We start from the raw sequence: 21177 nt of genomic DNA, 5'->3' as shown, positions 1-21177 counted from the left end.
ATAGGTATTTTGTGTATATAGTAAACATTTTAGATTGTTGAGTTCAACTCGGGAAAAATGGGAGCAAAATCAAAAGTGTTGCGTTTATATTTTTGTTCAGTGTATATATTTAGCTGTAAAAATTTGCTGTACAGTATGTGTGCTTGGGTCCCTTTTATCAGGAACCCTATACAAAAAGTCACAATAATTTCTGATAGAATACTAAAAATGTTATGACAGACCATCTGAAACAACAGAATGGAATAAAAAATGTTTTACTGAATGAGTGACCCACAATGGACATGATCCTACATGAAAATAAAGAATGTGGGTTTTACAATAGTAACTACAGTATGAACGATACAACACTGAATATTAACAACATATGAACGTCGCTCCTCTTTCATTTGTCAGACCACCTCCTAGATTGATATCTTTTACAATCAAGCTAAATCAAAAGGAAAAGTGATTAAAAAAAAACTACAATCTCACAATTTTGTTGTAAAAATCTGCTTTTACTTCTGTCCTTGACACCCGCATTTCAGGCTGGCTGCTTTGTAAACAAACCCCACCCACATTGCTTGGTGCCTCGGCTCTGATCCCACATCCGGGCTAAAAAACCTCAACCCAATGGTACAATGGATGCCAAGTGGAGTGAGAGCCCAGTCCATAAGGAAGTCAGCAGGGGATCTTCTTGCATGTAGACAAGTCAGCAGTTCAGTGACGTCACCAACTGATGCACAAAGGAGTGGTCCATCCCGGGTCCCGACTTGGAAAAGCTACCGCCTCTTCCGTGGAAACTGACCCGTGGCCACCTGATACCTTCTCCATACAGAAGAAGGCAGCAGAGCAGAAAAGAGAGATGGCAGATCAACTGGTCTAAAAAAAAGGAGTCTGTTTAAAGGCTATTGTGTATACTAGCATCTCTAACTGTTACTGGTAGGGCATTCCAGAGTACTGCAGCCTGAATAGAAAATGCTCTAAATCCTGCAGACTTTTCTTGGGCTCTGGGAATCACTAATAAGCCGGAGTTCTTAGAACGCAGATTTCTGGCCGGGACATATGGTACAATACAATACGCAAGATAGAATGGAGCTTGACCGTTTAATATTTTATAGGCATGACTGGCTTCCTCATTATCTCTCAAAATGGCTTGGGAATCTCTGTGAGATTGATACCATTTTGATCATATCTATTTATTCGCAAACTTCATAAGTCTTTTAGTGTCATAGATCATATACAGTATAAGATAATGGCTTCAAAATAGAGACAATTTGTTTTTTCCATTCTACTGGTACTATAACTGAAATTCGCCCAGACTAATAGACACTGTAATTGCCTGTGTCTGAGCTTGCTCCAGTGTAGTTAGTCAAGTGTGACTCAAACAGTAATTTATTGTTCTAGTAAGAGTGATGGCGCTTTCCCGGTTAGGGTGAAGGCCGTCCCTCCTCAGCAAGCCCAATTTGCCCCAGAAAGAGGGCAAATGATCAATAAACGTTAGTCGCTGGTCTCTACAAAACCAGCCAGCCACTTGTTAAGTGAGACTAATCTGCTATACCTCTCATCATTGCCTCTCGCAGGCAGTAGACCCGAGACAAGTACTTGATGCCAAGCCATGTTCCTGTTGAGATTACAAGTCCTAACTATGTTCCTCTTTGTAATCTCTGACTGTCTTGTCCTCGTGTCATTGGACCTGACGTGTACAACTAGTAGCTAGTGGTGCGATTAGCCTGTCGTACATGTTTACTAGGCCTGTTGCGAGTCAGCTCCCTAAGATTAGCTTCAATGTCGGCTGCTCTGTCCCGGAAATACACTTAATTGTGGCTGGTTTACTATGATGTATGTTCCGGTGAAGTTGTGGTGTCCTGTAGACTGGGGTGGAGGAGTAGCTAAAGGGCAAAATCTGTTATGTGTCTTAACCGGTTCACAGTGGCTTGTAGGCCGCTTAGGGCTAGTACAAGCTGGGCTAGTCAGCTCGCTACCGGTAATGCTCGCAAACGTGTCCACGGCATCTAAAGTTACAAAGTTACTCTGCTCTAACTGGCGGACACGGCCCTCTAGTAGGGCCAATGGTGCACGAAGAACAGGAAGCCATACTCACTTTGTTTCTTTCACTGAGTTGAGTTCTTGCTGTCTTTGGAGCGCAGTCACTTCGGACCGGAACTAGCTCAGCTAAGTGAGTCTAGAAAATGTTTACATGCCCCCCTCTTTTTGTAAGCATTGCATTATCATTGTATATGTTAACTACTTCAATAAGGAGTGGATATCTAATATATAGAAGTACAATTTACTGAGGTTGACATACAGTATATCAATGAAAACGACATTGCATTTTTTTAACAAACCTTTATTTCAAGGTGAAGTGTCAGAGCGAATCTCTGCAGAGTTGACAGCACAATTAGACACACGTGTGAGAAAGAAGATATTGTATATAAATAAACTGAGTGTAACATCTCTCAGTGCTCTGAAGATGCAATCCAAAATGGCACAAATCCAAAACAGATTGCAAGGAAATATTGCAGTCTATAAAACTAATTTGGTATTTTGAAATGTTTCAAATACATAATATATAAATTATATTAAAAACTGATGTTCTATAGCTTTAAATCAGCTGGTGATAACTCAAGAGTCTTTTTATATATTATTGGACCTGAGACATACTGTAATCTACTGCAGTACTTTATATCAAGAGTGCTATAGTCATCATATTCACAAGTACCAGAACTGTATTTGGTCCCTATAAGTAACAGTAGTAACTCTTGTGTTTAGTTATTTCTATCCCTCCTTGTCAAAGCTACCGTGTCATGGATTCATACATCAACGGAAACAACAATTATTTGGCTCAAACATTGTGTTTTTGCCTTTACTTTTGTTCTTATGTGTCCTCACGCCTGTTGTAGTAGTCACTGAAGAAGGTGAAAATGCTGATAACCAAACACATAACCAGAAAGACCAGCAGGACCACCCAGAGAAGTCGTTTACTCCATGGAATTTTCGGGCAGAGGCGGCACAGAAGAACCATGACTTCCTCCATCCTCCTGTTAAGTAGGAAAAATACTCAGTTTTAGGCTTTTTAACATTCTTAATACTGTACTAGGAATATGTATGTTAAAAATATATTGGCTCTGTCTCTGTGTCTTCTCTGTCCATCAACCCAACTCAACCACACACTGTCTCGGTTCTGTTCAAGGTTTCTTGCATAGCAGGAGTTTGTCCTTGTCTCTGTTCATATGGCCTCCTATGGTCCTATCAGTAACACTTGTTGGATGATAGTAACATCATAACAGTAGGCGACATGAAGAAATGCTGTTTATTTGGAATAGAACAGACAAAAAAACCTCTGAACTCATTGGACAATCTGTGTAGCTACGTTTCCATTGCAGATTTTTTGCAAAATAAAAGCGATATTTCAAACATTTTTACAAAGTACATTTTCGACTTGTAGGTGCTTCCATTAAAGGGGAAATGCACTTATTTGGAATTTTGCATATCGTTCACAATTATTATGAAAGACATGACGAGAGATGTTACCTTTTTTTAATGCATTCTAAATATTAAATAAACGTAAATAAAAGTCCGCTTACAACAGAGCCAATGGAGGTCCTCTATTCCGTCAATAAAATCCAATAAATAACCATTCAAAGAGCGGCAACAATACTCTATTTACATTTCGTGACTTGAATATTAACCAAGTATTAGTGATATTGTTATTATGAGCGCTAACGCAGACACACCAGCGGTGCCGTGATCACGAGCTTGTGTGGCTATGTAGACATGATCAGCTGCTTTCTCGCTTCCCTGCTCCCGGAAGTTTATTATAGATCATAAATCATGCCTCATACCTAGATAATAGAAAGACAAGGATGGAATTCGACAAGTTCACAAGTACTTTATTATCCCCGAGGGGAAATTAAGATGTTGGTGCACTTTGACAGCCAGTTTAGACTCGGTAATGGCGAGAACGTCATTAAAAGACACTTGGTTCCACCCCCCTTTTCTTCGCAAGAATTATGAGTCATTTTTCATCTAAAGAGGAATATAAAAATATTCTAGCAGTCGGCATCCTAAAGACAGCAGACCCTGTACAGTAAGTGAATATTTATTATGTTTGTTGGCTCTCATAAAATCTGCAGTAAGCAGTGATGTTGCAAAAAATGGGAATGTGATGTGTTTTTGGAATTAGTGCGCCGCGTATGCTTAAAAAAATCAAAATACGTAAATATTAAATGTTATTATAAATGTGCCCATTACTACATTACATACAGTATATACTTATATCATGTATATAAAACCTTAATGGAGGTGTTTGGATGTTTTTTAGGGGCTCTATAGGCAGAGTTGAACGGCTCCATTGTAAGCAGACTTTTGATCGAATTTATTTAATATTTAGAATGCACAAAAAAAAGAATAACGTATGTGTTCTTCTCTTACATACGGATTGTGAATGCTGGGCCAAATTCCAAAAAAGGGTGTTTTGCCCTAATTCTGGTAAAAATCTTGTCCCGCGAGACTTCACTTTGAGGAAGCTTTGCGATTCCATGGTTTTGGAGCTGTGATTACAATTGCAGCCACTACTGTTGCCGTGTGTCAATTGAAGACGAAGGCAGCGGGTGCGCGTCAAAGTGTCTGGAAAAAACACACAGGTTTTTTGAAATATGACTGTTTCCATTTTCATTTTTTTCTAGTGGTAATGGAAACACAGCTATTGTCGATAACATCCAAGAAGCCAACAATGTGCCGAAAGTAGTCAGGGTAGGTTAAAACTGCTACTATGGTAAAAAAGACATATTCACCCTGGCCAATTGTATTATGCTTAGACCAAATTCACACTTAAACTTCTGCATATTTGGCTAATTTGCATGCAAGTTATTGAATGGAATAATATTACACAGATAATAAAAAGCTCACAGTGTTGGTTCTGCTGGATCTGAGCGTCGCTTTTTATATAGTAGAACAGACCATACATTTTATTAAATAGACTTATCTCACAGACAGATGTTTTTATGTAACACGTAGATGCTATTGCAAGCTTTTATTTCCTGTCGTTTGGGTTATTGTCATGTCCTGCTCTCTGGTCTTCCCAAAAATAATACCAGAAGTCTACAATTATCACAAAACTCAGCTGCCTGCGTGCTGACGAGGACCAGAGGGCGGGAGCACATTATACCAGTTCTAAATTCGCTGCATTGGCTCCCTGTCAGCTTCAGGGTGGATTTGAAAGTTCTCCAGTATTATTAGTTTTGAAATGTCTTAATGGCCTTCTTATCTATCTGCTTTTACCGTATCAACTCTTGTGGACCCCAAGGTCCTCTGGCACCAAATTGTATCTTTACAAACAAAGACCCACTAGTTTTGTTGTATTTTCCCTAATAACAGGGCTTTTACCTGCACTTTGCCTGATCACTGGGGGATCAAGACCAACAACACCAAACACAGCCTGTAACAAACCTAAATAGTCCAAATAATGAATCCTCTTGCAAGTAATTAATGAGAGCAGTAAGTGATGGGGCAAGCAAACGGGCTGTCGCACAAATGGTCAGTGTGAGTCCTATTTGCCTGTTTGACCGTGAGTGTTTTACTATGCGCATGAAGTTATGCACGTTCCTGCTATTTATATTCTCTCATACAGACATACGCAAACACGCCCACTCCGCAAAGGTGTGGCAAAAGTGCTTACAGTGTGTCTGGAAAGAAGGCGGGCACATTAAAAACGAGATCATACTTGCCAACCTTGAGACCTCCGAATTTGGGAGATGGGGGGGGGGGGGGGGGGGTTCTGGGTATTTGTTCTGTTGTGTTTATGTTGTGTTACGGTGCGGATGTTCTTCCAAAATGTGTTTGTCATTCTTGTTTGGTGTGGGTTCATAGTGTGGCGCATATTTGTAACAGTGTTAAACTTGTTTATACGGCTACCCTCAGTGTGACCTGTATGGCTATTGACCAAGTATGTCTTGCAGTCACATATGTTTGTCTGTAGAAGCCACATACAACATGTGAATGGGCCGGCATAATGTTTGTATGGAAAAAAAACGGACACGACGACAGGTTGTAGAGGACGCTAAAGGCAGTGCCATCACGGCACGCCCTCAATATTGTTGTCCGAGTGAAAATCGGGAGAAATTCGGGAGAATGGCTGCCCCGGGAGATTTTCGGGAGGGGCACTGAAATTTGGGAGTCTCCCGGAAAAATCGGGAGGGTTGGCAAGTATGAACGAGACAGACTTTTGCCGTGACAACTTTCTTTCTTGGTTGCGTGAAAATCATGGACCATGGAGTTTCACAAACACTTGTGAAAGTCATTGAAATCCATGAAAATGATAACGCTTACATTTGAAAAATCTGTATCCATCCAGGCCGTCCTTTTGTGTGTTGTCATGGTGATGTAGTGTGTATATGCACGTTGAAAAAGTGTCTTCTTTCTGGCTGGATGTGAATAATAATCCGTTGATAAAACTTTGTTTACTTGTTATCATAACCACCCTAATGAGATTTGTGATGTTTGGTTCTGTGTAGTACAACTGCTCGTGAAGCTGTGACGGGTCAGAGGAGCTTGCATGGACAACTGTGTGCGTGTGTGTGTGTGTGTGTGTGTGTGTGTGTCTTGTATGTCTGTGTGGACGCGAAAGTCAGTGAATGACAGCTGACAGTTTGATATTAGCTGTCAAAAAATCAATCGAATCAGTTGATAGACATTACATTATGCATTTTGATTTTTGATTGTTAATTCAGAGTGGCATTATGGTTCTTTTGTTCTCATCTCTGGTTCTTTTATTCTCATCTCAATTGATGTTTCCAGGTGTCTCAATTAAGGCGATAAGAATAGATTTGATAGATTTCTGGAACTTTCTTTTATCATTTTATAATGTTGTGTACACTACATTCAAATGTTAAAGGCCTACTGAAATGAATTTTTTTATTCAAACGGGGATAGCAGATCCCTTCTATGTGTCATACTTGATCATTTTGCGATATTGTCATGTTTTTGCTTAAAGGATTTAGTAGAGAACATCGACGATAAAGTTCGCAACTTTTGGTCGCTGATAAAAAAAGCCTTGCCTGTACCGGAAGAAGCGTGACGTCGCAGGTTGAAAGACTCCTCACATTTCCCCATTGTTTACACCAGCAGCGAGAGCGATTCGGACCGAGAAAGCGATGATTACCCCATTAATTTGAGCGAGGATGAAAGATTTGTGGATGAGGAACGTGAGAGTGAAGGACTAGAGTGCAGTGCAGGACGTATCTTTTTTCGCTCTGACCGTAACTTAGGTACAAGGGCTCATTGGATTCCACACTTTCTCCTTTTTCTATTGTGGATCACGGATTTGTATTTTAAACCACCTTGGATACTATATCCTCTTGAAAATGAGAGTCGAGAACGCGAAATGGACATGTTAAGATTTCATCATTGATATATAAACTATCAGACTGGGTGGTCGGTAGTAGTGGGTTTCAGTAGGCTTTTAAGTGCAATATAATGTTTCAACTTCCAACCTCAGAGGCGCGTAAAAACAAAAGTAGTTAAGTCGATGGGAAAATACACAGACGATGAGATTCAACAGATAACGCCCACATTGCCTCTCGGACGAAGGCATGCATTACTAGACTTAAGTCGAGGGATTCAGAATCCGCACAGTTGCACAACTTTTGTCACTTAGGCACATGAGAAAATAGGGCCCTGTGAGCACACGCAAGTGGGGGTCATGAGTCAGGACAGGAAAGAAGAAATCGTGCCAAAGTCCATGCTCAAAGCAAGTGGCATACCGTCAGTAGGTCCGAAGAATGCTGTTTGGGCTGGCCAATCTCTCTCTCTCTCTCTCTTTATATATATATATATATATATACATAAACAATAATTAATTCCCCTAGTAATTATTAAATGTATTAAAGAGTAGTTCCGTTAGTTAATCAACTACTTTTTTGACAAAGTAAAGAGTAATTATAATTAATTATTTTTTTAAATTATTTGCCAAACACTGCTTGAATCCCACTGGATGCTAGCTACAATAAATGTGCAACAAACAAAAATGACAGTACAACAACACATCGGGCAACACAAAAAGCAACTTCCCATAAGCAAGCTGAAGTATCAGCAGTGTCAAAATATAACATTTTTACATTAAATATTATATTTATAATGACTTATGGCTTACCATAGCTCATGGTTAATATAGCTGCTGGTAGAAGTAGTTAACACATTTAGTCACATGGTTAAAAGGTAATTCTGAGGGGAATACCAGCCTCACCCCAACACTACCTCCAGTTGTCCTTACGTAAATTGCGTTTGAGACCCATGCTATATATTGTACAACTGTACATACTAAATTATATAAACTGCTTCTGTGTGTTGTATAGCATGACAAATGTATTGCATGTGTTTTGCATACCTGCTTGTTTCCATCTTTTTTCCACTTTCTTCATCCCTAATTTTGGATTCCAACAACTTCTCTGCAGCTTCCTCCACTTTCTTTTCTTCCTGGATGGCTTTGTTTTGCTTTAGTCCTTCTTGGTAGCTACATTGAAGATATTCATTTCATTTACCAGTATGCTCAAACAGCACACACTCAAATAATATTTGTATTCATCAAAAATACATCCAGTAAAATTGAAAAGTGAAAGTGAACCTTCAGCCGTGTTGTTCTGATATAACATAATGAGACAATAATACAACTTTAAAAAAATATAGACTACTTGACATTTCAGTTTGGAGGAAACCTTTTGAAACACAAAAATAGCTGCTGTATCTTGCTGACTTACTTACTTTTGGCAACAGTTTCAAAAGTTTTTTTGGTGCAAAGCAACTCTTTACATCTCCAACAGAACACGATAGCTGTAAAATCAAACTTTAGCGCTGTTATTATTCATATAGAAATGGAACTTTTAGTCAAAGTGGAGGAACTTATGGACAGCTCAAAAGATCAGTCGATTTGGATCCAAAACCTGCAGATGTCTGCCAGATAACTGAAGCTTTTCGAACTTTATGTGTCTGCATGATAACGATGTCAAGTCTAGACTATCGGTCTAAAAGTGTGCACACACTTTCTTATGCTGAATAAGAAACAGTCTGACACAAAAAAAATGAAGTGTAAGCAAATATTATCAACATGGTCTTTGCTGACAGGCTCCTCCTTAAAAAGAATGAACGCTTCAACAAAGGAATTTTAGTGTTTGCACAGTGTCCCTTTTCTTGGTTTATGGCTGCTTTCATTTCCAAATACATAATACAGGTTAGATGCCACATTAAACGTTTGAAATGGCGTCATCACTTTCTATCTCCACGGTACATGACTGTCTAGCAGCCGTAATGGTGCTCATGTGTATAGTTAACAAGAACAGTGCATGGGCCTCACCCTTTATTGTACGCCTCTTCCTCCAGCTTTGCCTTGAGCTCTGCCCTGATCTCAGCTCTGATCTCCTCTAGGTTGACTGCAGGCTTGGCTGCCTCGCCTTCCTGCTCTGTCACGCTCTTTCCACTGCATTGTTTCAGATAGGAAAAGTACAGTTAAGGCCTTGCACATTGGCAATATTGTGGCAAAACATTGTTAGAGTGCGTCTATCACAACATGAACTTGATGAACCGCGACACAGGCTGATTGGCAGAGAGAATACAAAGTTTGTGATTGGTCGTCTATACGCAGTCCACTACTGCTCTTCCACTGTGACCAGAATGTGACTGGAGCGCTGACTCTGGATTTAGTCAAACTCTTGTGTTTAGATTATGAGCCAGGATAGCAACCGCTGTAAGATTTGATGACATTCTTCCTTTCATTTCCACCTTTCTCAAGCTTTGCCACATCACATCCTTAGGTCACACAAACAAGATAAAGTTTCTCTGCGACACAAAATACTTTTTCAGGGTTATTTGCACCATTGTTTGACAGACAAATTGGTGACCTTTCACATCAAATTATGTTGTGTGCATGTACTGTACATTGTGTGTGTGTGCATGTATCTGAGTGTGTGTGTGCTCACAACCTACCACTCAGTTGTCGTCTGTTGTGTGGAATCTGGTGATGAATTTCCTTTCGCATCATTCACTTCATTCTGCAAGGGCAGAAGTGCTTTTATTATAACATTCTCTTCTGCAAACACAATTTCACATACTTTCTTCATTGTGGTAAACAAAGGTAAAAAAAAACATGGAGGGTGTATGAGGTCAGATGCAAATGCAATTTTGCATGAAAGACAAGTGGGAAGCTGGGCCATCAAGTCAAGAAAATTAAGTACACAGTACTTATGGGCCTGATCTACTAAGATCTAAGATGCAAATAACAAGTGCTAAATAGCATGTGCAAAGTATAACATTTTGCGTACTACTGAATGAATGAAATAAGCTTATTTCGGTCATATAATGAACTATTAACCATTTTGTGTGACCAGTTCAACAGTACAGATTATACATATTTAACAATCATACACATTTACACACAAAAAGTAAAGAAAAAGAATGACCGAAAAAGGAATAGGCTGAAGCCAAATCTTATATTTGCCCATCCTATACATTCACTGAAAATTAGATTGGAACATCAAACATCATCAAAGTTAAAAAAAAATCAATGGATGAAAGTAATTGTTACTATATTTTATAATTTTCAATTATTTTACCTTTCAAGGTTTTCTTAAACCTTAACAAAGAACTACATGTCTTCAACTCATCACTGAGCTTGTTCCACCATTTAACTCCTAAAACTGAAATACAATTGTATTTTATATTCGTTGTTACTTTACCTATTTCAAAAATCAATATCCCCGCAAATTATAGTTTTCTCCTCTTAATTGAAATAACCTAAGAATACAAGCTGGAAGGCTGTTGTTCTTTACTCGAAACATTTCCATTGTTTTTAAAAACACAATATCTGAAAATTTTAACACATTAGAACTTATAAATAATGGATTGGTATGTTCATAGTAGCACGCTTTGTGTATTATTCTAATGACCCTTTTTTGAAGTTTAATTATTGGGTCTATGTTTGTTTATTAGTGAGCGTGTTGCATGTGATCTACTAAGACTGCATGTACAACTGAAGACCAGTGCAAAAAGTGCATAAGTGGTGCAGACCCATCCATCCATTTTCTACCGCTTGTCCCGTCCTATTTAATTCAGGTTTTTGCATGTATACCGGCTGTCACCATGGAGACCAGGGGTGCCCATTACGTTGATCGCAAGCTACCGGTATTTTTTTTATTTTTTTTTTGTCATAAAAAAATACAATCATGTGTGCTTACGGACTCTATCCCTGCAGACTGTATTGATCTATATTGATATATAATGTAGGAACCAGAAATATTAATAACAGAAAGAAACAACCCTTTTGTGCGAATGAGTGTGAATGGTGGAGGGAGGTTTTTTGGGTTGGTGCACTAATTGTAAGTGTATCTTGTGTTTTTTATGTTGATTTAATAAAAAAACAAAAATAAAAAATAAAAAAATGATTTTTTTATTTCTTGTGCGGCCCGGTACCAATCGACCGGTACCGGGCCGCAGCCCGGTGGTTGGGGACCACTGATATAATATATCAATCATTCAATCAAAGTTTACTTATATAGCCCTAAATCACGAGTGTCTCATAGGGCTGCACAAGCCACAACGACATCCTTGGCTCAGATCCCACATCAGGGCAAGGAAAAACTCAACCCATTGGGAAAACAATGAGAAAGAAACCCTGGAGGGAACCGCAGATGTGAACTAATATAATATTATAATATAATATAATACAATATTACATACAATAATGTTATATTATATTATAATTTAATATATAATATAATATAGTTAGAGCAGTGTGCTCTGCGACCTTCAAAACAAACTCTGACAGAACTTAAGATAAAACTGAGGTAATTAGTTAGTATTGCAGCGATAAATTGTCTTATTATTGGCGCACATCATATCATGTTAAAGCGAAACATGAATGTGAGGATGGCGCCGCTAGCATGAATGCTACATGGACAGCAAACAAAGGACAACAAACTATGTTGGCTCGGGTTACCAACCTTCCCTTGAAAAAAGGAATCATCCTGTATTTAGTAACCAAACATGTCCCTTATCAATCTGCAAAGGGATGCACTTTGTCCCGTACTACCGTGTGGATCCAAACAGTCTTTGAAAAGTCGATGTAACTATTGCATGACAGGACTCTTTATATTGCATTTTACGGTAAAGCAGCAGCCCTTACCTGCTCCGGAACCAATGAGCTGACAGCACCCTCACATGTGACCTTTACAACACAGAATTCGGCTCATCTCATTGGTTAAGGCACTGGCGTGTGCGACTAAGATACCAAAAGAAAACTCAACAAACGAAAACACAAAAGCAAGGCTGACAGGAATGACGCCGAGACCGATGCCAAGCATACGAGCAGCAACGTAACATTTATCCTAGGAAGAAAAAAAAAGAAAAGGCTGCAAAACAACATTTTTATTTGGGAAATCGAAAATATGTGGCTGGAAAAGGTGAACAATTATGTCTACCAAGCGCAGTACATAGTTTGCCATCACGTTTTTTCTATTGCCCATGATGGTGGATTTGTGATGTTAAACAGCATGCTGCTCTGAGACTGCAAAACCAGTGGAACCTTGACCTGTTTGTTGTCCACCAGGCGACACCAACAACCAACCGGAAGTTAAGCAGCATATAGTTTTATTTAGGAAATATTTATTTACTTTATTTTTATATTTTTTTAAATTTTGCATTAAACTTAAGTTGTTGAGCAATTTGTTCCCGGTGTAGCCTATTCATATAACTCTAAAACATGCATTTCATTCAATTTAAGTTTGAGTCAAATAGTAGCGTTTCACCAAAAAAGGTCAAACCAATCACCACGCTGGTAGGGGTGAAGATGATGAGTTTGGCTGTTGGTCTGAGGAAATGTGCTACCTGTAAACTTAATTCTTACTATACTCACTGTCACCAAGTTTTGAGCATATCAATAACTTGCAGTTCTGTACAACATTTAAAAAATGTTGCGGTATGACATTCTGACTACAAAATTGCATCTGTATCCAAGTGTTGGGGTATTTTCTTAAGCAAATTTTATTTATACAAGCAAATAATAACCTGTAATTAATCATGATTAATCACAGTTCCAGTGTGTGATTAATCTGATTAAAAAGTTAATCACTTGATAGCTCTAAATATTATATATTATATCATAATATATTATATCATATTATGTTGTATAATATTATAATATATATCATAATAATATATCTACTCTATGAAAAATAAAGAAAACATAAGATTAAAAAGCGGCAGCAGACACCGAAATAAATCTATTAAATTTGTTCATGATATAATATATTATATATATAATAGTATAATATAAATATGTAATATAATATAATACAATATGATATAATATAATATAATATATATTATAATGGAAGATATAGTATATATTATAATGTATATTATAATAATATAGCTCCTATGTGGAAAAAAACGTATAACATAATGCAATTAAAAAAACGCCAGCAGACACCAAAATAAATCCAATAAATTTGTTTTAATCAGCAGCAGAAGTCTTGATGAATCACATTGTGAGTGCTGAATGATAATATTTACATTTCTTCCTCCGAGTATTGTGGGCATTGTAATGATCAGCATATATTCTGCATATACATGAAGACAGACACACTAAATGGATTGCACTCTCTATTTTGCTCATTTAAGAGACGCAATCCTCTGCGCACAAGCTTAACAGATCAGCTTTGCATGCGCTATTAAGTTTGCACGTGTATACATGCAAATCTTTAATGGACCAGAACCTTAGTGTAGTGTTGAATAGCCATTTCACAAAAAAAACCGAAAACATAATAGTGTAGAGCGATATCTACTCTGTGTGGTGTGTGAATGTGAGAGTGAATGTTGTCTGTCTATCTGTGTTGGCCCTGTGATGAGGTGGCGACTTGTCCGGGGTGTACCCCGCCTTCCGCCCAAATGCAGCTGGGATAGGCTCCAGCACCCCTGCAACCCCGAGAGGGACAAGCGGTAGAAAATTGATGGATGGATGGAATTCTTCTGCTGGCCGTGGTTGTCTTTTGCTACGAGTTATTATGGTAACAGCTTTGAAAGTGGAATATGTCATTTTTCCCTATTTTAGACTATGGGGCACAGAGAATTGTTCTCTATAAATTCCTCCTGACATGTTTGTACTCACCCTACACGGTGGTTGTCACTCTTTCTAATAGAATGCCACTAGAAATAATTTAGATGTACAGTATATACAGGTATGTAAAATTGGCCAATTTGTCTTGTTTAAAGCTGTCATTGTAGAAGTGGGAGCGAAAAATGACGGCATAAGAAAAATAAAGAAAACAACGGGTACTCTAACTTCAGCTACATTTCAAAGGCGAAATGGATACAGTTGGGGGAGCAGAACACTGTAGAAAATAAGATCTGGAAATTCTAAGGTGTATAAAAAAATGATGCAGTGCAATGCAATGTTATTCTATTCAGTTGAGGTGAGTAAAGGGAGGACTCACCAAGGCAGAAAGAGCGGCACCAGGAATGGAAGCTAATGGCATGTTGGGGCAGACTATGGGTAGCGTCTGACCCGGGATGTTCAGGAGGTTAAACTTAGGCACCACAGCAACACTCACTCTGCGCCTGGGCAGGGCCTGTAGGCCACACAACACATTGTTAGTGTGACACAAGGTGTGCACTGGAAATTTGTACAGGGATTTATTTTAATAGTTAGGCTATTTTTATGTACAGAACAACGCTACCTTTCCAAGAGTGAGCGACATAGATCTTGATGGCCGAGGAACTCCTTCATCTTTATGACGAAACACAAAGTACAACATTTTAGAGACACTATTCGGAACACAATTACTTAACTGCCAAAGCTATTTTGAGCTGCAGTGCTAGGTAACCATTATTGTCAGAATGCAGCAATGCATAATGATGAACGCCTCATAAATTTGAATTAAAATCTAAGCGTGCATTTTAAATACATTTGAAGTGAGATTACAACCTGCAATGTTTTCCCTGCGTTTACCTCCAGTTTCTACAGACCCTCCATAGGAGCGATTGGAGTTCTGGTTGGCCAGCTTCTTAAACTCCATCAGCTCAGCATGGTCTTTCTCATACGTCCTCCTGAGATTTTCGACATATTGCATCATGACCTCGGTAGCCTTGCTCATGCGTTTTTCCTGTTGCAAAAAATAGGGTAAAAATAATGATAATCAGATGTACCGTCTTTAACCCATAACACGTTGCCTGAAGGCCTATATTTTGTGGCCCTCTATGAGTTTCATAGTTTGAGGTAACTGCAGCCTGCACATCCTGAGCAATTAAGAGTTAAATGTACATTAGGAAGGGGATTCACATGGCCCCATTCGTCGCGGTTTACCTGAAACATGACGAATTAGGGTGTGCCCTATCCACTTTAGCCGCCAGATGGTAGTAGAGTGTTAAATATCTTAAAATGCGTTTCGAAGCAATTCAAACTTTGTCCACAGCGCCTGTTGCTATGTAGAGTAGCACTTTCCATCATTTTCAGCAGACTGCATTGCAGAATGATCAACCCCCCTCTTCCTCCCACATGAGATCCACCTAGGAATGGGGCCATATGAATCCCTTCCCGACTGATTTGTTGCAATCTTAAAGGCCTACTGAAACCCACTACTACCGACCACGCAGTCTGATAGTTTATATATCAATGATGAAATCTTAACATTATAACACATGCCAATACGGCCGGGTTAACTTATAAAGTGACATTTTAAATTTGCCGCTAAACTTCCGGTTCGAAACGCCTCTGAGGATGACGTATGCGTGTGACGTAGCCCGGCGAACACGGGTATGCCTTCCACATTGAAGCCGATATGAAAAAGCTCTGTTTTCATTTCATAATTCCACAGTATTCTGGACATCTGTGTTCGTGAATCTGTTTCAATCATGTTCATTGCATTATGGAGAAGGAAGCCAAGCAAGCAAAGAAGAAAGTTGTCGGTGCGAAATGGACGTATTTTTCGAACGTAGTCAGCCACAACAGTACACAGCCGGCGCTTCTTTGTTTACATTCCCGAAAGATGCAGTCAAGATGGAAGAACTCGGATAACAGAGACTCTAACCAGGAGGACTTTTGATTTGGATACACAGACGCCTGTAGGGAACTGGGACAACACAGACTCTTACCAGGATTACTTTGATTTGGATGACAAAGACGCAGACGTGCTACTGTGAGTATGCAGCTTTGGCTTTTTTTTGCGTATGTACGTAACTTTTTTAAAATATATAAGCTTTATGAACCTTGGGTTAGGTGAACGGTCTTTTGGGCTGAGTGATTGTGTGTGTTGATCATGTGTTTGAATTGTATTGGCGTGTTCTATGGAGCTAGGAGCTAGCAGAGGAGCTAGGAGCTAGCATAACACGTACCGTACCGTATGTGCGCGTCACGTACGTAACTTTTTAAAAATATATAAGCTTTATGAACCTTGGGTTAGGTGAACGGTCTTTTGGGCTGAGTGATTGTGTGTGTTGATCGGGTGTTTGAATTGTATTGGCGTGTTCTATGGAGCTAGGAGCTAGCAGAGGAGCTAGGAGCTAGCATAACAAACACGCAGGTGTTATTATGCAGGATTAATTTGTGGCATATTAAATATAAGCCTGGTTGTGTTGTGGCTAATAGAGTATATATATGTCTTGTGTTTATTTACTGTTGTAGTCATTCCCAGCTGAATATCAGGTACCGTGAGTATGCAGCCTTGGCTGCTAAACATTCGATAACTTGACCGTATGTGCGCGTCACGTACGTAACTTTTTAAAAATATATAAGCTTTATGAACCTTGGGTTAGGTAAACGGTCTTTTGGGCTGAGTGATTGTGTGTGTTGATCAGGTGTTTGAATTGTATTGGCGTGTTCTATGGAGCTAGGAGCTAGCAGAGGAGCTAGGAGCTAGCATAACAAACACGCAGGTGTTTTTATGCAGGATTAATTTGTGGCATATTAAATATAAGCCTGGTTGTGTTGTGGCTAATAGAGTATATATATGTCTTGTGTTTATTTACTGTTGTAGTCATTCCCAGCTGAATATCAGGTCACCCCCGCCTCTCACAGCATCTTCCCTATCTGAATAGCTTCAACTCCCCACTAGTCCTTCACTTGCACTTTACTCATCCACAAATCTTTCATCCTCGCTCAAATTAATGGGGAAATTGTCGCTTTCTCGGTCCGAATCTCTCTCACTTCATGCGGCCATCATTGTAAACAATAGGGAACTTTGCGTATATGTTCAACTGACTACGTCACGCTACTTCCGGTAGGGGCAAGCCTTTTTTTTATCAGATACCAAAAGTTGCAATCTTTATCGTCGTTGTTCTATACTAAATCCTTTCAGCAAAAATATGGCAATATCGCGAAATGATCAAGTATGACACATAGAATAGATCTGCTATCCCCGTTTAAATAAAAAAAATTCATTTCAGTAGGCCTTTAAATCCCACTAAAAAAGAACACGACCAATAATAAAAATGACAGTACAACAAACACACATTTGGCAACACAAAGAGCAAGTACTTTTAAGCAAGCACAAGTGTCTCTGTCAATCTCCTGGGGAACTCTACAGTGTCAAAATATATATATTTGTATTTACATACAATGTCTCACGACCCCTAGAGGGAAAAGCCGTAGAAAACAGATGGATACATACAATGTTACATTTAAAATGAGCTAAGGTCTACCATAGAAAAACTAGTGAGCATCATGGATGATGCCGGTCACCCTCTGCATACCGTTATCAGTAGCCAGAGGAGCCTGTTCAGTACTAGGATGACAGGGGATGCAAAACAATAACATGTACCCCCATTATTTATTATTTACTTTTTACTTTTTAAATTATATCTCAATTCTGTACATTGCTGCTGGAATTTAAATTTTCCTGAGGGAACTCTCCTGAAGGAATCAATAAAGTACTATCTATCTATAGCTCAGTTACCATAGCTGCTGGAAGAGGTAATTAACAAATTTTGTTGAAAACAGGATTCTGAAATGAATACAGGCCCAGCCTCACCACAGCTCTACTAGCGGACCCCAGGCAAATTGCTCTCTGTTATCCCTTACAGCAGGGGTGCCCAAACATTTTGCCTCCAAGGGCCAAAGTGAAAATATGTCATTTTAAGCTTGAAACACTAATAGCCCAAATGTGAATTATAAAGTTCCTTTATTTAGTGCAAATAACATGAATAGACGACAATTACAGTAGTTAGTCTTGCGGACATGCCATCAATGATTGTGTCAGCTTGAAAGAGGTGAGTATGAATATGTTTTACAATTTTGGTGGACCAAACTAAGCAACTCGTCAGGCCAGATTATGCCCACAGACCCAACTTTTGGTGCCCCTGCCATACAGCATTAACCCAAGTATAAGACAACTGAATATAATGACCAACTTTTTTCAAAATGAATTGTTAGATAAAATATTTGCGCATAAGATAAGATCAGTGAGTGACAGGAAGACAAGCTGTGACTTGAATTGCTTGGGGAGGAGTAGTTTGGTGCCACCTGTTTGCAGGTTTGAAATCCCTACATTTGCATTTTTCCTCTTATATATTGGCTCTGAACTGTGCTATCAAAATAATAGTAGTATTGAAAGTTTTAAATGAAATGGTGGACCACATTGTAAACCTCTCAGGTTGTGTTAGCATTAGCATCAATGCTAATATTATTGTTTAAAGGTGTGTGCAATATTGAACAGTTTTACCATTTTAAAATGAATAATTAATGCAGCATTTTTTAAAAACATTTTTCTTGTCGGCCATTTGCCAGTTAAATCAGGTAGAATGTGTTGTGAAACACACACACACACACACACACACACACGCACGCACGCACGCACGCTCACACACACACACACACACACACACACACACACACACACACACACACACACACACACACACACACACACACACACACACACACACACACACACACACACACACACACACACACACACACACACACGTATGTGGCCTAAAATAAATATGAATAGCAAGACCAATAGCAAAAATGCAATGTGTGCGAAAAACAAAACTGCTGAGTGTTTTTGCTTATGTTTCTCATAGAGCCCAATGGTCTCGGCTCATAAATAGAAACAGTAAATATTTGCTTTGGTTGCTTTGAGGTCAAATGAGATATAAAATCAAATTCTTAACCATCAAACATAATATAAACATAAACATCCCCAAAGAGCAGAGATGTTGCACTCTATTTTTCATTCAGATACAAGTTAAGACCAAATATAAGGACATTATGCCTTGACAGAAATAATAAACATTATTGTGGTTGGTCTTATGGCAATATGTGTATTTTTCCTCTCTTTCATTAGATTTTGAAAGTGTACGAAGAGGATATTCAATGAAATTGTTTTGGGAGCTACTTTAATATTCCGGAGAACCAGTGTCCTCTACAACAGACATTTGGTTTTGGTCTATTTATTTTGTCAAAGTTACAGGAGTGCTCTGCTGTTTTTAAGGACCTTCTGCAAAAAAGCTAGTCAAAGATCATCTCTAAGACACCACTCTAGTGTTTTTAGGAATTTGCTGCAAAAATGTGAGGCTGTCAGAAGTTTTTTGCTCTGAACTTACATTACAGGCCACCAGTTGAAAAGGCCAAATGATGAAAAAGAGAGGACTTAAAATAGAACCTTGACGAACACAACTAGTTTAACTAAAGAAGTTAAACACATGACTACTGACTGCACCTGAAGTAACAAGCTACAGCAACACATTAGTTATTACATAAATCCTTTGTAACTGCCAAAAAGGAAAATTACTTTAAAGGTGTGCCTTGAGTAACGCCTCAGTTATGTAAGTCACAAGTTTGGACCCCAGTGTTCTGTTTGCTAGCAAGGTTAAAATGTCAATGCAAGAATCTGACAATGTGCTTGAAGTGGTCCAAGTTCCTCTATACAACATGAGCACTCTAGTGTTTTTAAGAATTTGCTAGAAAAATGTTTGTCTCCCAAGTTTCGAGCTGAACTCGGGGGCTGGTATTGTGTTATTCCTGGGCCGGCAGTTGAATAGTCCCAGTGTGCGCCCTGGCCAGTGAGTACATACAGCATAAAAAAGGCAATATCAGTGTACCTGTCGAACTGCTCCAACTATTTCTGATCTGCTTGAGAGGCGAGTGGCCAGCCGGTGCAGCACTGCGACCGTCTCTATGATCCGCTGGTAGGCCTCACGCTGTTCCAGGTTCTGCCACTGTGGGGCAGTCATCTGAAAGTGAAAATAAACTTGTTTGTGTTTCTGCAGGAAAACACTGCATGCAACAGAATGTATATTCATAACAGGATGAGCAGTGCTCTTAACCGTGGGACCATCCAGGAAACATCATACATTTGTTTCTGAACATTAACCTTCAGTGCGCCTTTGAATTCTTCAAGTTCTTTCTGTGTATCTTCCTCAGTCAGGTTCCTCTCCCTCTCTGCCTGTTTGAGGCGGGTCTCCAGAGTGTAGTTGTCGTTACGAAAAGCCAGTGATAGTTGGACGAATGCATTCTGCAGGGAGGAAGTGACAGCGGTGTAGATGACAACATAAAGCAAAGACGAGGTGGAGAACAGACAAACTCTCTCACGCTTCCGTGCATCAGTTTGCATTGAATGGTACGTGTGTGTGTGGCACTTAGGCAGCGGTAGGGAAGAGATGCCATTCTGACTTTTCACCTTGTGCCGTGCATGTAGCCCTCAGAGCCATGGCTATGTATTTTCCAACCCGCAAACATCATGGCTGGAAGGAAACATACAGTATGACCTCTGACTGTTCTGAAGCACAAACAGCCCCACGAGAGAAGCCAGCAGGGCCACAGCCTGAGCCAGACAGCGTCACTCATGTTTGCATTTTTATCCACAGGAAATCACCCTGAGTCTCTTTGGGCTGATCACGACCAGAAAACCACTTTCCTGTTGACAAAACACTGCCACATCCAGGCAGCTGTGTTTATGCCTAGGTAATTAGCTACTTTGGTAACAAAACACAATTTTGTACACTTTGGGATGCACCTGGCAAATGGCAAGACTGTGTGCTTTAATAAAAACAACTCCAATTTTAATGGCCCATAATAACCCAAGTTATTATTGTTCAATGACTGTTGTTGATGTAGTGATAAAATAACATTTCCTGTAGTTCAACATGGTGCAAATGTAATCGTTTTATGACATATAACATTTCCATTGCTATCATACAGTATGGACAGTAGTGACC

At 39.2% G+C, this 21177-nt stretch overlaps 1 protein-coding gene across 2 annotated transcripts in view; it reads right to left on the bottom strand.

Moving 5' to 3' along the window:
* Positions 1 to 2338: 2338 nt before the first annotated feature.
* Positions 2339 to 21177, bottom strand: part of mrvi1 (murine retrovirus integration site 1 homolog) — a 95930-nt gene continuing 77091 nt past the window's right edge. For both annotated transcript variants that reach the window (XM_062028612.1, XM_062028621.1), the window contains exons 30-38: positions 20334 to 20474; positions 20062 to 20193; positions 14972 to 15125; positions 14700 to 14749; positions 14457 to 14591; positions 9955 to 10019; positions 9326 to 9448; positions 8363 to 8488; positions 2339 to 3017 (exon numbers count right to left, since the gene is read on the bottom strand). In XM_062028612.1, coding sequence (XP_061884596.1) covers positions 2855 to 3017; positions 8363 to 8488; positions 9326 to 9448; positions 9955 to 10019; positions 14457 to 14591; positions 14700 to 14749; positions 14972 to 15125; positions 20062 to 20193; positions 20334 to 20474 — 1089 coding nt within the window. In that variant the 3' untranslated portion in view covers positions 2339 to 2854. The remainder of the gene's footprint in view (positions 3018 to 8362; positions 8489 to 9325; positions 9449 to 9954; positions 10020 to 14456; positions 14592 to 14699; positions 14750 to 14971; positions 15126 to 20061; positions 20194 to 20333; positions 20475 to 21177) is intronic.

This window comes from Entelurus aequoreus, linkage group LG02 (genome assembly GCF_033978785.1).
Source record: "Entelurus aequoreus isolate RoL-2023_Sb linkage group LG02, RoL_Eaeq_v1.1, whole genome shotgun sequence".
Lineage (NCBI taxonomy): Eukaryota > Metazoa > Chordata > Actinopteri > Syngnathiformes > Syngnathidae > Entelurus > Entelurus aequoreus.
Note: the sequence above shows the minus strand (reverse complement) of the source record. Positions and strands in the feature narration are given on the sequence as shown.